Source organism: Poecilia reticulata, linkage group LG7 (genome assembly GCF_000633615.1).
Source record: "Poecilia reticulata strain Guanapo linkage group LG7, Guppy_female_1.0+MT, whole genome shotgun sequence".
NCBI lineage: Eukaryota > Metazoa > Chordata > Actinopteri > Cyprinodontiformes > Poeciliidae > Poecilia > Poecilia reticulata.
Genome location: NC_024337.1, coordinates 5,747,616 through 5,767,333, shown reverse-complemented (window position 1 = coordinate 5,767,333; position 19,718 = coordinate 5,747,616). Strand labels below are relative to the sequence as shown.

The following is a 19,718-nucleotide window of genomic DNA, read 5'->3' as shown; positions in this document are numbered from 1 at the left end:
CAGCCAAGATTAACTGAGTTTAAGTGTTTTGGATTTTCAAGCCGGAGACATTCAGATGCAGCTCTGAAAGCTGCAAAATTCTCCTTTAATTGGACGTCAAGTTGAAAATTGTGAATTTGACTGCTTTCCTTACTCACCTGTGACACAGACCTAGATTTTATTACATTTCTGCACCAAACAACAATCACACTCCCTGCTGACAAGACACACAATCAACCAAAAGAAAGCAAAAGAAGGTGTAAATGACAGATGACTGCTTTGAGTGCATCCCTGTTAACCATATAAAAAGTGAAACTTATCTTCCGTTTTTGGGCTGGAAAAGATTTGAGCCATGAAAGGTTCTGCATAGATTCTTACACACGAACAAAATCATTGAAATTTAGAGAATGTTCAAATTAAAGGTGAAGAGCAGCACTCACGGCTGGGAATGGGCCGTCTCATAGCGCTCAAACGGATGGCTGAGGTCGTGCTTGTTGTTCATGTAACACTGGGTACACAGGTCGTAGTCAAAGCACACTTTGCACTTCCACCGCATTCCCATGATGCCATGCTTCTTGCAGCTGTCACAGATGATATTCGAGTGGCGGACTCCTGCAAACAGAACAAGTGGTGAAGACAAGGAAGTGGCTGGGCACATTCCTGACATTTCAGTTTTCTATTTTTAACTGAAGGAAACACAGTTTTACCTACAGCGTGAAGAACAGACCAAACCAAGCCAAACAAAACATTCAGGTTATTTGACACACTCCGCAATTTGTTAAAGCATAACAGTATCTAAAGCCAAGAAATAGTAAAGAAGAACAAAGAGGTTCAAACAATTGAACAAAATACTCCCCACCCCGAGGCCTCTTTTGTGTCTTTTGCTGAACTAATTGAAGGAGCTTCTGAAGCAGAAGTATGTTGTTGTAAGTGGAGCAAAATGCTCCAGTGTGTGTGCATGCATGTGTGTGCGTGTATGTGTTTGTGTGTGTAGTCCCAAATAGGACATGATGGGCGATGACAAAACCCCTGACAATGGGTTTCACAAAGCTTGAGCATAGACGATGACATACAAGCAGGAATATGGCAGAAAAAACAAAAACATTTTAGGAATCAGAGGAGAACAGAAATATTTCTTATCAGAAAAACATTTACCTTTAAAGTAACAAAAAAAAAGAATCAAAATATTTGGGAGAAAAACATTAAAATTATTCATGAAGATGCACAAAAAAAAAGTCAGTTGGTGACCATGTTTGGCTTTTGCTTTGGCTCTTTGGTGTAGCAGTAGAGGGAACTCAGAGTCAGCTGTATTTAGCTAGGTGTTTAAAGATGAAGTCAAAGGAAGCACAAAAAAAGCAAGAAAACTGTATTTTTTACATTATTTATGCTGCGAGAGGAAGAGGATTTCTGACAAATAAACTCAGAAGAATGTTTAAAAAGTCTCTGAGTAGCTTGTTTCTACTTGAGCTGTCCACCTCTGGCATGGAACATGCTAGGATTAGATAAGCAGCACATTTCATGGAAGTTTAGAGCTAAAGTAAAGACCTAAACTGTTAATAATCAGGGCGACAGGAATTTTAGCTCTGCTAGCCATGCTAACTGGTAAGTTACTAAAAGCAGTTTAAAATGACAGCACTGTGAACTTTCACCTAAAAATGTTATTAATGTAAATCTAATCATTGTACAATTTTTATACTTAATGGGCAAAATGAATCTGATCAGAAGTATGCCTGCACAGTTAGTTTTGCTGGACAATAAATTATCCCAGTGTTTGTGATAAACTATCATATTGTCTTTTTTTGTTATAGCTTATCATATAAATATTAATAATGACATAATAATCCAGTTCACCCTCTCAAAAAGCCAAACTCTTTGATTTTGTAAAGAACTCTTAGCACCAAAACTGGAAGATAATTTAAATCCTCAAAATAAAATATGACAACTAATTTATCCAGCAATTAATTGCTCATAGCAACAGGCGTAATCATGAGCTTGTTTTTAGCACAACCTGATCTTCAGTGCTCACCAATCTGAGCATTGTCGTACAGCAGCAGGTCATAGGCAGCCTGGTATCCTGTGCGGTAGTTGGTCCGTGTCCCGCTGTCCCACTGAACCACCACCGTCTTGTCCGGGGTCGTCGTGCTGCCCTGCCGACCAATCTCCACCACGGTGCCCACGTGGCCCTCGCCGTCGTCCTGGTTCCCCCATTTCCAGTCCAGGCCACGCACCACGCGCATCCCCACCTCCATGTTGCCTCTTTTCGGGCCTGGCCTGCAGGCTGCGGGCAAAGGCCGAGGCCTGGCAGCACAGTCGCCCCCGCTGCTGCGCCTCCGGGCCTTGTAGGAGGCAGAGATGGATCGCGTAGAGGGTATCGCCGGGAGAGACGGCACCAGCGTCGTTTCCGGGAACAGATCGGGGGTGACTGAAAGACGGAGCAGGAGGAAGCGCATGAAGCACGTTGCAAATGTKAGAGGTAACCACTCAGAAATAAGCTTTAAGAGAAATAAAAGTGTCTTAAAAGGCTTTGCATGTGGCATCAATCGAATAAACATGAGATGTTGTTTAGATCCGATTCCAATACTTTTAAACAAGTTAATCCTCCAACCTGTATGCACTTTCACACAACAACTGTCAGCTACTGCTGAGGGATTCGACACATAACGCGCCATATGTCTCATTAATTTGAAAACGTGGTTGTGCTGGCTGGTGGATCGTTCACTGGAGGCCTCACTGTGTGTCATGGCATACTTCTGCAGAGAGCAGCTGGACTCGACTGCTACGCCCTGCTGCGCTAATCAAGCCCTGACCTGGCACAAACGCACACCGACAGACTTGTACCAACATCCTTAACAGGATCCACAACTATTGTTGCCCTCATTTTGGCTCCGTCCCCAACACACAACTCAACTAGCAAAACACCAAGCGCAAGCTGCAATATTTAGGCAAAAAATAAACCCACTTTTAATCAGACAAGGGAAAAAAATGGAAGCATCTGTGTCAATTTAAAGAAAAGGTTCAAACAGTATTCTGAAATTACTTTAGTTTTTCCATACAGATGAAGTGTAATCAATAGTGAACTCTATACAAAGCAAAAAGATAAAATCCTACATATAAAGTCAGTTCAAATCAGATATTTAAATTTAAATAACTGTATTAAAATAAACAACTTTTTTCTTCCCCATTTACATAAATCAGACAAAACGTCTGTTTAGGTCAGTTAGACTTGAAAAGTCATCCCTGTTTTCTATGTGCCAAAGAAACAAATGAGAGAATTTTTAGAAAAAAAAACAAAAAACTTTCGTTCTTCAAATTCATACGTTTATATAGACTAAAAATGATCATACGTCTCTACAAATTGGGAAAGTCCGGGTGATGACTTATTAAGTCAGATTAAATAATTAAAGTACTGCTTAAAGCAATACCTCAAATACACCTCCCTAAGTTTGGTTCAGTTTTGGGTAACATTTCCAGATACCTGAAGATAGCACATTCATCTGTTTTATTCAAGTAAAAACACAATGGGAACGTCCTCCCATCGTCCTGTTCTGGAAGGAAGTGGGTTCTACTTTCCAGATATGGACAGATTTGGTTTGAAATGTGGGCATCAACCCAAATATAAAAGCTAAAACAAAAACGTTGTGAGCAAAGACAAATGGGGCCTTTAGCCATGAAAAAGCATTCACGCCAAAAGAAACAAAAAGCAACACTGACAGTTTACACATGCTTGTCAATGAAAAATACTTGATGTAATCTGATGAAACTAAAAACAAAAAGTAAAACATTGTTGGACATTATGTTCATTGGTACATTTGCTGTAAAACAAGGGACGTTTGCGGGTCTGGGAATGTCGCCACAATGCTTAAATAAGGTTAGTTAGTTAGTTAGTTAGTTAGTTAGTTAGTTAGTTAGTTAGTTAGTTAGTTAGTTAGTTAGTTAGTTAGTTAGTTAGTTGAACGAAGGACTGGTGCACTTTACAAAACAAATGGCTTCAGGATGATGTGAAAATATTGAAATGACATCTCAAGACCATGGCCACTAAGTTGTAGCTTTGGTGCAAGAAGGTCAGTGACACTATAAATACCACCAAATTAGTTACAACGTGGCTTAAGGAGATTAAAAAAATACAAAGTGACCATAACAAGGCCCTGATTCCAGTCAAGGCCAAATCACTGGTTTTATAGACAACTTTTGGAAGAGCTGTAAAGGTGTCAGCAAGCAAGACAGCCTACAGACTCAATAATGACCAATTCTGCCAGGAGCAATGGGCCAAAATTCAAAATAATAAGCAAATCTATACGTGGCATGAAGCAAACAGTAATTATTTTAATGCTAAACAACCAAAAACAGGAAGCAATCAAGTCTGAATTAATGTTTGGTTTCAGTTCTGTAAACGTCTGAAATTGGAAATAAGCAGCCAGAGCCTTGTCACAATAAAGGAGGTCTAAGGACTTGTGTTTCAAACCTATGATAAAACAGCACCAGCGGTTTTAATGAATGCAGCTGAGGGCTAAGTGCTGGAGACAGGAAGCGGTACAGAAAGGAAGCAACATTTAGAGGATCCGGAAGCTCGAGTCAGCAGTACAGCAAGAAACTTCTGCTGAGGACTGTGATAATCTAATTACACTCATTAGTCACATATGATGTATGAAGACATTAATTTATGCTCTTGTAGTTTTCTTCCCTTCTGGTGCAAACAAAAAGTTGTGGGATTTCTGTGTCTAATCATACTACGAGAAAAAAAAGACAAAGAAAATTAAAATGCCAGGAAGCACAGAATAGTTCTCAGCAATAAACACCTCTTGTGTGAAGTTGTGTGTGTACAGTGAATTGTTTTATTTTAAGTGGCAATATTTTTACTCAATAATTTGCAACAAATGGCCATTGTTAATGAAATAAAATGTATGTTTACAAACCGCTCTTATTGTCATGTCTTTAAACAAATTTACCATTTTCGAACTTACCACAAATGTAAAGCTAATAACAAAAGCTAATGTTATACATCTTTATCAAGATTGCAAGGTCATTTCTACATTAAGCTGTCCCTGCTTATGATTGAAAACATATAGGATGTGGGGTTTTTAAAGAAGAGAACGTAAGCTGCTGAGAATTTGTTTTTAGGTAAAAAATGTCAGCTTAGCACACATTTAAAAAAAATCCAGCCACCTAATCTCAAAGAATGAAGATGGAGGAGATCCTTCTCACTGAAGAAGTTTACAGGAAGCTCCTTGTCAGATCATTTTAACACTAGAACTTCAAAAACCTTAAAGCTGCAGAAAAATTGCACAAGGAAAAGAAAATCCTTTTAAGCTGAAACAAAATCAGGTTGTATTTACTGAAGAGAAAATACAACCTGAGAGAGACAACGTCAAAATAATTGTTTTAATTTTATCCAGTAGGTGTCTTCAGACTACTGGCAGTACTATTAACATTTTGAAGAAGCAGAGCCAGAGACCCAGTTCAAGGAAGTAAAAGGGAGCTAAAGATTAGGGTGATGGGGAAGCATCAAAACTCAAAGATTTTGGCGATCATATCCGAAGATAAATCAAAACAAAGACAAACAAATATCTGGTCAGTAATTAAAAGAAGGGTTTGATAGTTGAAATACCCATAATGCTTTTTTATTGATTATTGAGAAAGGTTTAAAATCATTTTTGACACATTATTTTTGTTTTTAATAAAATGAAAATAACTTTACAAAATTGTCATTCCTTGTACATTGCTTTAGTGTCTTTTGAGAGATGTCTCTCTCTCGTACGTTAACTTCTCCTTTTAAAAAACACAACTGAAATTCACAAACACACAATCCAGAGAAAAATCTGGCTCTGTTTTTAAGAAGAACTTTGCCAACATATTCAGAAAAAGTGAGGGCCTTCTTAATGAATCAGCCACTGGGAAATCCGAAATTTACATCGTCAACAGAAGCAAGCGATTAGTGAAACTATTTCTTGAAACTTTGTTGCAAAAAAGAAAAAGGAACAAGTCCACGCTTGGAAACCAAAACAGCAACTATAAAGTTCATTTGTATTGGCTTATGAAATCTTCAAGGCTTTTATTGAAGTTTCTGCATTACAAAACATGACACCAAACTGTGAAACGTTTAAATGTGGCATGAACCGTTTATCGCGAGTCACTACAACAAAAGCCAAAAAAAAAGAGAAAGAAAAGCAAAGCAAACTGTAATGTAGCTATTAAAGAGAAAATTAAATAGACTATCTGGGAACCAAAGATTATATTACTGTTTTTATAACAATGTTCATTTTTAAGTTTAAAAAATAAATAAATTGGATAAAAAAAGCTGGCAAATTAGATATTATAAATTTAGTTAGCAATATGAGTTTCAGCAACAGGTGAAGCTGTAGAGGATGTTTTGTTATTCCACAGGTTGGCTCTCCGCTGTGCATTCCTCTGTCATGTTTGTTTGTCTGTGTGTGTGTGTGTGTGTGTGTGTGTGTGTGTGTGTCTGCATGCGCTTGTCATGACTAGGCCACCTGTGTTGATGAAATGTCACTGCCAATCTGCAACAAAGGGCTAGGACATACGGGATTACAGCTCTCTGCCTGCAATAACAGATGGGCTGGCTTCCGTCACACACTGCCGAGGGCTGGTTGCCGATGCCACCATCAACCGCCTTCGCAAAAATCAGCCTTTTAGCTACAATGCAAAACACATGTATTCAGAACCAGGAGGTATTTTCTGTTACAGACAGAAAAGTCACAGAAAATTACAATTCTCATGCTCAAAACGGCGTTACACGCCACGTGCTTCAGCAACACAACTACATCAACTGTAAATGATAAAAAAATAAATAAAACTCTGCAGGAATGACCCACTTCCTATAAAAGTTTTCCAATGTTAATTGGATCTAATGCACCACACAGCAACCTGCATTGCATAAATATACTTTAACAGAAATGCTTAGCTTGAACCATCAAATACTGTGTAGGTTTTTTTCTTCTAAAATTTCAATCTAAAAAAACCCCAGCCCTTTAATATTTTTATATCCAAGTAGAAAGAAAATGATATATGGTTTTTCATCTGTATTTTTATGCAAAACTAAAAATGTGTCATGTGTTTTTCTGACGTCAGCCACCTATACTGCAATATCCGTAAATCAAATTCAGCAACAATAACCTCCCTTCATAAGTAAATCATTGGCAAACAGAATATTCCTGCAAGTAATTTAATCTCAGGACAAATATAATAAAAAAAAGTTCTCAGCAATTTATAACAGAGCATTTGAAAATCATAAAGTCTGGTGTGCCTCCAAGTAGTTGCAATGAAATTTATTTCCACAAATTATTGACTTAAGGGGGCAGAATATATAAGCATGTCACATTTTATTATGATTTTTCTAAATGAATCATTTCCTTTACTTCACAATTAGACATAAGTTTACCACATAAAATACCAATAAAACACACTCAGCGTTTTGGCTTTAATGTGACAAAATCCAAAAACTTCAAGGGTTATGAATACTTTTGTAAAGCACTTAATTTGTACAAAAGAGAAATCCGTTTTTGTAGTATAAACCTGACCTGCATTTTCTTTCACATGTGGCAGAGCGTGATGATTTGATGTAAAATCTAAAGTTTGCACTGGTTGTCAGATGAGGTGTTGCAGTGGGATTGTGATGTCACCAGTGCCACAATGACAGAGCTTTTTGCTAAAAAAGGATCCATGACAGCAGACAGAAATGATTGACTATTTCACTGTGGCTATACTGTGGAACTAATTTAGAATCAATAAATGGTTCAAACATCCATGTTTGAAAGCTTTAATAAATCTGAGAAGAATAAGTTCCCTAGTAGGACGGAAACCCAGTTCTGTTTTTGGAGCCCTTTTTTGCTTTTGATCCCACAAATGTTAGGGTCAAGTAAAGATAACCTTTTTAAGAAATCAGCCTAATCGTATTTGAAAATGCATCTGCCCTCCTTCTTAAATGATGAATAAAATGTAATTAACTACATTTTTTGTATTTTAGTTGCACTAGCCAGACATATAGACTCAAGAAATGATTTACATAAAACCTGTCTGCTAATATAAATGAGGCTGAATGATCACAAAAAACAACACATCATGCCCTGAACTAAAAAGAAATAAACAATGTCTGAAGAGAGTTACAAAGTTCCTTCTAAGTTTTTTTAGAATCATTATCTGCAAATGGGGAAAATGGGGAAAACGGGAAACTGCGGTAAATGTCCCCAGAAGTAGCTGACCTTCCAAAATTTACTTCAAGAGTGCATTGATGGCTCATCCAGGAGATCATAAAAGGACCGAGAACATCCAAAGCACGGCAGGCCTCACTTGTCTCAATTAAGGTCCATGTTCATGATTCAAAAAGACTGGGCAAAAATGGCCTCCATGGGAGCGCTCCAAGAGAAGAACGACTGCTGAACAAAATCAAAACAAAACATCTCACATTTGCTCAAAGAGTCTACTGATCTTGACTTTCTTTTTGTAAAGTAAAAAAAACAACAACATCCATCAAAGTTTCCAGGCCTAAATGCAACTAAAGGTTTTCTTGCATCATATTTGTACGAAAACGACATTATTATTCATTAGATTCTGTGGAAAATGTTCTATGGACTGGTGAAACAAAAGTAGAGGATTTGAAAGGTGTCTGTCCCGTTACATCCAGAAGAAAAAAAAAATCAAACAGCATGTCAGAAACGGACATGTAGTCAAACACGGTTGTGGTATTGTCATGGTCTGGGACTGTTTTGTTACTTCTGGATGACTTGCAGTAATTGATAAAAATCATACATTTTGCTCCCTATTGCAATCATAAAGGAGAACACCGAACAATCAGTTTGTGACTTTACGCTCAAGAGCACTTCCATAGAGGACAATTGTCCAGAGCACACCACTAAACGACTCAAAAAAGAAACGACATGGAGCCCTTAAATCCAACTGAGCTGCTTTTGCACGACATTTTGCAGACTGTTCATACTGAAAATTAATGCAGTGCGGCTGGATTAACAATTCTGCAACATTTCAAAATTCTTACAGGACACTGAAATTCATTTGTTAACCTGAAACATTTAAAAAATACATCAAAACAAGAACAGGAGACGTATGTAAGGGTGCAAATAGTTTTTTACAGCTGATTATTTCTGCACTCAACTAGAACTGCAGCAGTTTTTATAAAGAAATTAGTAAAAAGCTGCAGAAATGGGAACCTGTTGAATACATCTGGTAGCAGAAGGGACAACAAAATCAATAAGAATCTAAGGTAAATAATACATGTACTAACAATTTTCTGCCTGCATAAAACTCCACAAGTTGCTATCTTATAAACTTAACATTGTGGTCTGTATCCACAAAACGGCTTTTAAGTCTAGAAATTAATGTAATAACATGTAATTGAGCAACCATCAAATTAATTCCTGATGCCCTACATTGCCATATTTAAACATCCATCAGGGATTACTTCAAAAGACGTCTTTTAAAGTGAAATAATCTCAACAAAACTCTAAAGATTTAATATTCACTCATAATCCCCAGAGCCTTTTGAGAGCAAACTTTTTTTTTTTTTTAAATCCCACACACACACAAAGACGTCCGCTGATCCCCAAAAGTACCCAATGGAAACTTGACGAGATTAAGTCATTATCACAAATTATCGTACTCACTCCCCATGATCTTCATTCCACTTTTGAACATGCCAGAAGCCGTGCCGGACTTACAATCCCACTAATATCGCTGCGTCTATCGGGCTGCGAGAAGCGGCTGAAAATCAGCAGCTCTGTGGAGCCGTCGCTCAAACTGAACAGGGGACTGAACCCTCTCTGGCACAATCTTAGTATTTGGTTAGCTGTGAACTTTGATCCATGCTTTGGAACATACTGTTTTCCATTCTGATGCATTTTTTTTGTTTGTTTGGCAGATGCTGATCAAGCACTATACAAGCAGGGTTACTTATCTAGGTGAGAACGAAAGAGAAGAAAAACATGAAACCTGTCTAAAGCTGGACAAATAATGGAAGAGGTCTAGTTCTTTGAGTGGACTGTGTTTAAGGTAAATACATTACGTTTTCATTAGAGGACTGCTATAAAAATAAATAAAAAAACAAGATGCTTTCCAGACAGTCTGCCCAGGGTCAGAATTTGTGTAAAACATCGTTTAAAACTGTGCCAAATTTTGCTACTTGCACATTAATCTTTCAATTTGTACCAGAAAAAAAAATCATCAATTTGTAAATTAACATAGCCATCAATCATTCTATTACTGACACTGAAATCCTGGTTTTATGATCGTTTTCAGGATAATTTGGTACCAAATGTTTTCATTCCAACTTGTAATACCCAACGTGATTTAGTAACCAAAATTAGTTGCACAAGTTTGGGATCACATAACAGACTGATGCGATAACGAGTTTGCAGGTTGAGGCAGGCATGGTTGTCAGCAATTTTATGCACAAAACTGGACAGGCCTGATGCCTTACAGAGGAAAAACCACAACCACACATGCTGGGGAAGCTGGAGAGCGTGTTCACAGTGCACAAGTTCCCTGTAGGATACAGTTATTTAGTGTTAAAGTTCATTTATTCTGATAAATTTTGGGGGAAAATAAACTGAATCTGGGAGAGGGTTGTTTTTTTTAACATGGTATCTGGTAAAGTCTTCTGACCTTCACTGCCTGCCGTAGTTTTTATGACGTCATCAACTGAGATTGGAGCAGCTTGCTGCTGTTTGACGCTTCTGGCTTTCGAAATTTCTGTTAGCGTCTGTAGAAATGGAAGGAAATAGTGTGCAACCATTTCATTTAAAAATAATGATTTATTTTATTGTAATAAGGTTGAAAAATCCCATTACAGATTCATAGATTGAGCTACTTTTTAAACAGAGGATGAAAACCTTGCTTTAATTATTTGTGCGACTATAATTATATTACTTGAAACAATACCTTTTTAAATATTTGTGTTGAATTTTAAGTTGAAGCAAAACCAACTGATACTCAGTTAGATTGCAGGTAAAACGCCTGTAATCATCATTTCACTAATTCAGAGGTAGATTTAGGTCTGGGTCTAACATGAATATGCTTTGACTTACAACAAACAATGTTATGAATTGTAGGTTGAATGACTTCTGTCTCATCTGACCAGACACATCCATTGGTTGCTTCTCTGATTAATGTTCTCATTGCCCACATTGTATTTTTTAGATCGACATTTTTAGTAGGTTTACACTTGTGCCATATGCTTTACTGAATATTTAGATGATATACTGAACAGTTTGCCATGAGTTGTCAAACCTTTGAATATATTTTTATAGCCCAACTCTGCTGTAAGCTTCTCCACAACTTTCTCCCAGACTGGGTTCGTTGGTCTCTTGATGCTGTTTGACTGATGTCAAATGAACAGTTGACATTAGATTAATGTCTCCTACTAAAATTAAAGTTCACACAGGTGTATTCGTTTGGATAATCATGAATGCCAGTGATTAAACCAGATTTTATGTGGGAGCATCACATCAAATGGGTCTAAATGCAAGTATACACCAGACTTTTTTGAATTTGAAACAGTTTTCCCCCAAATCAAATTTAAGACCTTTTTAAGACCATTATGAACAAAATTTAAGATGTGTATCATTACAGAAATATACAAAAGAAAATGGCATATTTTATAGAAAAGCCAAGCTTTTTTGCCCAGAATGCACATAGCATCGCACGGATTGGCAACAGAAGACAAGCGTTCTCCAGCCAACTGGCAATAATTTACACTTACCACTGAGAGACACACGCAAACAAGCTAGCTAGCCAATAAGGGTATATTAGCAGCTTGTTAGGGGTAGTCTTAACCACCTTGAGTCACAGAATGTAATGAAGATGTCTGAGTGTGATTCAAACTTTTGCCTGACAGGAAAGTCTCACAAGAAAAATAAACTAAACAAAAGAGTAAATAGTCATGTCATGATAAATTTAAGACCTCTGATTAACGTATTTAAGGCCAACTCACATTATTTTGATGAATTTAAGATGTATTAAGGCCTTAATTTTAGATACATAAACGTCAAACCTTTCAAGAATGAAAAGCCATGAATTATTACACTACTTTATGTTCATATTGTCAACCTCAAATCTTCATCTCTTGTTGTGATGTAAACCTTCAAGTGGCTTGAAGGCCTGCTTCACCTTTGTTAACCTGTTAAAGCGTCTGCCGATTCATGTTTAGAGTCCGCACAGTGAAACAAAACTACAGGGTCAACTCCAGCACCAATCACCTCAATGCAGCACCATCAGGTACAAACTGGGACAAAGCAAACCCATCACCCCCAACCCCAGTTTAATCATCACTGCTCTGTTCCACAAATGGCGACACTTAAAGCCAATGCAAACAACAAACTGCTTACTTGGCACATCATCTCGCTTTACTACAAACCACAGCAACATGTGCAGCGGCATGGCCATGGACCGACACCAACCGCACGCGTGCTGCCTTCGCTCTTCATTGCCCCAACTGCAGACACGTCCTTAACAACTACTGACATGTAATATAGTAATAATTCCTTTTCAACAAGGGAAATAGAAGATGGATATGTTCCACTGTCCATCCCGCTCCGTTAAAGTGTTGTCTTTAAAAGTCTCGTCTTTAAGCTTTAAAAACAAACTGAAATATAAGAAGAGAATCACCAACACGGATAACCTGATAAATAAAGCATGTGCTTGTTTGGCTGGTTTACCTGTTGGCATACAGATGTGCAGCGAGACCGACAACAGCAGGATGCAAAGGATGCAGCTCCGATATTTAGCTACATGAACCCATCAGATGTTTAAAAAAAATTTAAAATTAGCCACCTGTAGTCCAGGAAAGAAATGGGAAATGTAGAGAAAAAAAAAAGCAGAAAAAAAAAGCCTCTGTTGTGATGCTCTCCCTGAATGAACCGGCCGACAAATGAGGAGGAGRAAGAGGCAGAGGATTAGAAGAGCCAGGCCAGCATTCCAGGGATGTGATTTATAGATCCAAGTCCTCTTTAAACAACATCGTCGACGTATGGACAGACAGGTTGGCCGTGCAGGATCAGAGCTGGAAGAAGAAGAAGAAGACTACTGGAGGATGCAGGCGGCATTTAGTCCTTTGTGCGTGGTGTCAGCAAGGATTACCACTGTAGATGAGGAGGAGGAGGAGGAAACAGAGGAGGAGAGCGAGAGCGCTGCGTTCAGCCTGACGTTCCGCTGCTTTCGTATAAAACTGGGCCAGTGGGCTTTGCTCTGTGCCTGCTGTATTCCATCACTGGGGAGGCGGGGAGGGCGGTGTGAGCGTGTGAAGCAGACGCGTTGCCTTTATGGGCCAATATGTGCAAACACATGCGCATCAAGAAGCTCTGCATAAAGATGTACAGCCTCCCCCCCTTTCCTCTAGTAGCCTGTGGGGACACTATTCGCCCTACTGCCAGCCAGCGAGCAGAAGACAAGAGGGGAGGGGGGGAGGGGCACACATTACAGGGACATGGTCTGGATGTTTTTCTTTTTTTTTAGAAAAAATAAAGGGGTGTGGCTGGAGGCAAATTTGATGAATGGACACCTGCCACAATTCTCAATTTCAGGCTTTAAAAAATATAATTTTTTTTATTTTTATTTTGCTACGTCCGCTGATTCCCTAAAGCACAGCCAGGAAAGAGCAAAGGGGGAGACCGTCTGCATGCTTCCCAAAGCTTTCCTAGCCTTGGAATATTTACTTAAATGTGGCCACAGCTGCAAGAGACAACAATATGGTTGCAAAAAAAGAAAGAGAAGAAAAAAAAAAAACAGACGACGCAGCGTTCTGCTGATCCCTGCAAACACACGTGAATCTATACAGCTGGCATTGGCAGGACAGGCATAGGGAAAAGAATGAATGGGCGCTTAGGAAATGGCTGAGACACAAGCTCATAATGAAGTTTATTACGGCACACTGCAATCTGGTGAACAAAGCGATCGCTGTCCAATGCAACAGACATGTTGGTGTGAAACACATGAAGGGAGGCATTCAGTCCCACAGCTCTTCTCCGCTTCACGGTTAAAAATAGAAAACCATTTCAGCAGATGTCTGTCATCAGAGTCAGAGGGTAGATTAAAGGTAGAGGCTTACTGCCAACCAAAATACCAATGAAATGAATAATAAGTTTAAAAAAAAAAGTTTCAATGTAGGGAGCTGCAGGGCAGAATGACTTCCAAGGACTTTTCTAGATCTCTAGTCTAAAAACTAAAAGCAACTCCAATTAGCTGGACAAAAACATAAATGACGTTATTTGTATAAAAATCAATGTAAAAAAAACTTTGTTTTATAAAAATCTGAATCTTGTATGTTGTTTTTAACTTTTTTGTACAAGCGCTGGATTGTCTCTAGCCGAAATGTGCGATATAAATAAATGAAGTTGCCTTTAGCTTCCAGATGATGAAGTAAAGAGCAGATGTAAATGTTTTTCTATACTCAAATTTCTTCTTCGAATACTTATTTACACTTCAGAAATGTTCAAATCTAATTCCAGTTACTTCTTATTATTAATCATAGACTTAAAGTCTGATTCTGAAACAGAGACTTAAGATATTGATTAAATGCCCGTTAAATATTTATTACACTGTAAAAAGTACAAATATTTTGAAGTAAAATAAAAGTGCTGCAAGTTTCCTAAAAAAGTAAGAGAAGTTAGTTAAAATAGTTACCGTTATCCGATTTTTACTCAACTCTAAACAAAGGACATCAAAGTGCAACGCTGTTTGTTGATGCATTTGCTGGTTGAAAACTGAAGGAGTTTACAGGGACGAAGAAAAAAAAAATGTCAAAGGAAAGTTGGCTAACTGATTGGTTTATCACCCTCCTCATGGTGACTGACCCAAAAATGAGCATCAAGATTAGAACTGGGTTTATATTATAAAGAGCATGAAAAACCTTTTTACAGAACAGGGCATATAACACAACACAATGGCACCAGGCAAAGCGCGTATCTGATGCAACAAAAATGCTAGCAAAGATATCATCTCTCAACAATGTTTTGGGTCAAACCCATAACATCCTGACAAGCAGCTAACTCCGTGTTTACTGGCATCTCTCAGGGGCATCAGTTCTTTCTCCTGTTTTCTCACAAGGAGCCAATTCACCGGTAGGCATAAAGAAGTCATAGTCACTTGTTTTCACATTTAATGTTTTCACTTAGAATGAAAACCAATACAAAACTGTACTGATTGTAAGTTGCCTTCTTCCGTTCACAGACAGTGCAGATACTAAAACTGTCTGAACTAGACTAAACTCATTTTTGATTCACTCTTGATACTAAGACAAACCAGCAGTTTTGAAAATGAAGCCTTTGCTTTTATCTTTCAACAGTCATAATAATTTTTATTATTTGATCAATGTATGAAGTCACAGCTATGACTACAATATCAGCCTGTTTAGCTTTGCATCCACAAAGGATTGCCTGGGTACTTTTCTGGAACGGTATAATAATTCACTTGCCATGCAGTAAAACGCTTTTTACCAAGAATATGTCTACATTTTAGTTTTAGTCAAGTTGTTTCCAATTGATATGCTCTGATCAGAGATTAGCACATCAAATACTTATTATTAATTAATAATAATAATAATAATAATAATAAAATAAAATTGTAAAATTCTCTATTTATTCAAAATAACAAAACTATAAACCACTGCCAATTTTGACATGCAAACGCATCAAACAGCAGCTCATACTTTGACATACTTCTGGAGGGGTTGATCAAAATGAAATCAACATTTGGGGTTTATGCTTTGAAAACTACTACCTTTATCAAATGACCAGGTGTACATATTTATCTTACTTCTATTTATCATGGTCCTTAAGAAAAAGAAATTGTCACAATTATTATCAGCAGCTCAGGAAACTGGTATAGCTGCTTTTAAAAGCTCTATTATATTTGTAATAATCTACACAATGTAAAGAAATTTCGGTTGTTGTCCCTGATGGTTTCTTCCTTGCTGAGTGGCCTTTCAGCAGTACATGTTTCACTGTGGTTCATATCACTGCCTTACCAGATTCGACCAGCATCTTCTCAAAGTTGGTAGCTGTTCTTCTGAGATTCATTCACACATTTTGCGCTCATATGCTGAACCCTTTCCAGAGAGAAATTGCTTGGTAATCCTACATAAAGCGGAAATGTAGTCTCGCTTTCCATTTAAAACGCTCTCACACTTTTCTTTCAAATTTGCCAAGTTCCTGCTCACTGTCACTAACAAAGGGTAAATTGCAGACGAAAATGTATATTAAAATTTCCACTGCAGATTCTACCAACTACTCTCCATCTCAGTCAATGACCATGTTCCAGGCTTCATAAATAAGGTAAAAAAAACAAAAAACTGACAGCTGAATGTTGAGGCGACAATCTTTGTAAATGTCAGTTTTACCCTAAATGTGATGACGGTAGCCTCTGTAAAGTCCAGGATTCTCTTTGTAAAAATCTGGGTTTTTATGTGGTTTTCCCCACTTTCAGTCAGGTGACAGTCAATGCACGTCTTTGAGGAGCTCGAAGCAAAAGCATGCAGCTTGGCCAGTCCTGACAGGTTATGACCCCACATGCAGCCCGCCTTCAGGCAAAGACAACACCTTTCCCATTACTTCCAACTGACACTGTCAAAGGCACACGGTAAATCCACCCCTTTTCAACACATAACTTAAAAGTCATGAGCATTTATAACAGACAGGCGCATCTCTAAATGTATCAGCTGACGTTAGCGGTCAGGAGAAGAAACAGCTTCCACAACAATACGTCGCTTTTAGGGTTGTCATAATGAGCCATTTTTTACAAGAAAATTAACTGTACCCCTGTAAATCTCCACTGAGGCAGCCCACATTTTAAACAAACTCATATTTATGCCTGCCGTAGATGCTGACACTCTGCTGTACTTCTCATCGCTTCAAAGCATTTTCAGACTGTACGTAGCTGTGAGCCTGTCTAAGGTTGACGCTAGCTTGCTAACTACTGTTTGGCACAGCTGCTCTGCCATGAATTCAACTTCTCTCGCAGTGTGTCCACTTACCGGCTCCTTGTCAAGAATGCTCACTTTGCTGTCAAATGAAGCTCCATACTGTCGTAAACTAATAACCCCGACTTGGTTTGTTTAAGAATAAATATGTATTTACAAGGCTGAGAGGTTTTGCTGCACACAGCCATGACAACACGCCCATGCATTGCGTCACTGGTCATGCTGCCTTCACTGGCTGCTCGTAATAAGCACAATTATTCATGACAGCTAATTAAAAGTACCCAAATATAGATCTCCGGGTTTAGTAGAGATTTTGTTAGTAACGTTTGCGGTTTATAAGAAATATGTCAAATGAAACAGCAAATAAATGAAAATATTTGCTTTGTGTATGTTTATTGAGGTAATTAGTGTATTGTTAGTTTGTTATGTGCTCTATAGCTTCACGTCAATTGGCACCCCAAGTAAAGATGTGAGCCAAAACATTATAAGACCAGATAATGTTGCATTTTTGCTTATGCAGCATTATCTCACACTGGAAATTAGAGAGAAATCCGACCTCTATTTTCAGTACGTGTGTTACGTGCAGGAAAAATCCTAAATGTAGAAACAACTGATTTTAGTAACATCACTATAACAATAATAATAATCAGTTTTATTTATGTGTCTACTTTATTTATGTGTCGAAGCACGGCCCTTTATGTCTCCAATTGAAATCACCTCACTGACGGCACAATGCTGGAACCCCAGCTGTACAGCTTTTTTTGTTGTTGATGATTTTGTTTTGTTTTGTTTTGTTTTGTTTTGTTTTGTTTTGTTTTTTTCTAGTAGAAGAGCACTCAGCATTTGACAAAGTCTGAGCACAGAAAGAACAATCTGTGACCATTCTGCTTTGTGAAATGTCCTTTCTTCTCAGAAAGCTTCTTCTCCAGTCTAATTTTGTCCTTTCTTCATCTCACCACATGTTTTCTAAAGAGCAGATGTCTGAGGACTGAAAAAAAGATGGAAGAGATGGATTTTGTCTTCCTAAAGACCCGATGACCTATTTTCAGTTTTTTGCTTTGTTTTGTTTTGTTTTTTCTGGTTTTCTGGCACACTCCTCAAGATTTTCGTGTAAGATCTCCTGGTATTGCAAGGTGTTCATAGTGCCAAGATTTCCAGAACATTTGGAAGAGAAACAGACCCAAAGCATCACAGACTCCAAAATAATAGTGGGCATTAGGTGTTTTTTCAACATATTCCTTTATATATTCATATCCAACTTATGTGAACCGTTCGTTGCCAAAAAATAATTCCGACAATCTATCGTAACTAAACCACACAGTTTCAGTTAAAATCCCACAAGAATTTAGCAAATAGCATATATTTTCATGTTCTGGCATGCCTCTTATCCAAACATTTGACTTGGAGATAGCATCTACTGGTTGTCATAGAGACTCAGTGATCCCAAAATGTTTGCTGAAGTTCTCCAAATGTGAGCTTTGGAGATGTTTTTGTGCCTTCCTTCGTATCCACAGTTTTCTGTCTATAACAGTGTGAGGTGGGTCCTTATCCAGCCAGTCAGTGGCGTCATACACCCTCAGGAAGTCATGGATTACAAATTAGAAGTTTCTAGAAACTTGGAAAAACTTTAAAACATAAAATTTAAACACTTAGTTACATTTACCCAGAATGGATTGGTAGGGGTGGCAGTAAGTGAGAAACAGTATTTAAACTAAATGAACAATTTTTAGAAATATATTTCAGAGAGACAATGGTTGTCAGCTTATTCTGACCGCTTGTACTGCAATAAAATAATTTATTCGTGGCCAGAGTTGATCTGGTGTTTGATGAGTCACACCAAATTATGAACATCCATCCATCCATTTTCTTACACCCTTGTCCCTTAGTGGGGTTGGGAGGGTTGCTGGTGCCCATCTCCAGCTAACATTCCGGGCGAGAGGCGGGGTCACCCTGGACAGGTTGCCAGTCTGCTGCAGGGCAACACAGAGACAAACAGGACAAACAACCATGCACACACACACCTAGGGAGAATTTAGACAGATCAATTAACCTGACAACCCTCCTGATCCCACTAAGGGACAAGGGTGTAAAAAAAATGGATGGATGAATTAACCTGACAGTCATGTTTTTGGACTGTGGGAGGAAACCGGAGTACCCGGAGAAAACCCACACATGCACAGGGAGAACATGCAAACTCCATGCAGAAAGACCGGGGCCGGGAATCGAACCCAGAACCTTCTTGCTGCAAGGCAACAGCTCTACCAACTGCGCCACTGTGCAGCCAAATTATGAACATAATGTTTATAATGTCTGTTGTTTTCTGATGTGGCTTCTACAAAATATAGCACAAGCCACATCAGATCTCCAGTCTTTCTTCACCTTCAACGCTGTCACTTACATGACAAAGTAAATGTATGAAATGATGTACTCTAGAAAAGATTACAAAAAAACTTTGACAACCGTGTTGTTGAATAATAAATGAAAAAGGCGTCTGAGGATAGCAATATTGTAAAGACACAGCAATTCTATGACTGCAAAAAAAAAAAAGTGATGCAAATATAAATATTGATCTATTTGGGACCAAATCACTAAAACTGCTGAGACGAAATATCTGATCACAGATATTTCACTTATTTATTAGATATTTTAACATATAATTACTCAAACATGGAACAGCTGCCAATGTGCTGGTTCAATACTGCCCCCTGCTGACATGTTTTTGTTTTTCTTCTTAATTGGTAAATCTAGTTTTCAATTAAACTGTGATGCTATATTAAACTGTGTATATCCTTAAGCTTTTTAT

General features: G+C 38.1%; 1 protein-coding gene across 4 annotated transcripts in view; it reads right to left on the bottom strand.

Annotated features, from left to right (window-relative positions):
- Positions 1–17,119, bottom strand: part of mib2 (MIB E3 ubiquitin protein ligase 2) — a 63,626-nt gene extending 46,507 nt beyond the window's left edge. For 2 of the 4 annotated variants that reach the window (XR_534020.2, XM_008413042.2), the window contains exons 1-3: positions 9,612–9,727; positions 2,006–2,401; positions 420–591 (exon numbers count right to left, since the gene is read on the bottom strand). Coding sequence is in view for 3 of the 4 variants with exons in the window: in XM_008413042.2 (XP_008411264.1) it covers positions 420–591; positions 2,006–2,401; positions 9,612–9,642 (599 nt within the window). In the remaining variant the exon portion in view is untranslated. Of the gene's footprint in view, positions 1–419; positions 592–2,005; positions 2,402–9,611; positions 9,728–12,659; positions 13,244–16,969 lie in introns of those variants that run through there. The other 2 variants (XM_017305901.1, XM_008413043.2) reach the window with 2 other exon arrangements.
- Positions 17,120–19,718: the final 2,599 nt, after the last annotated feature.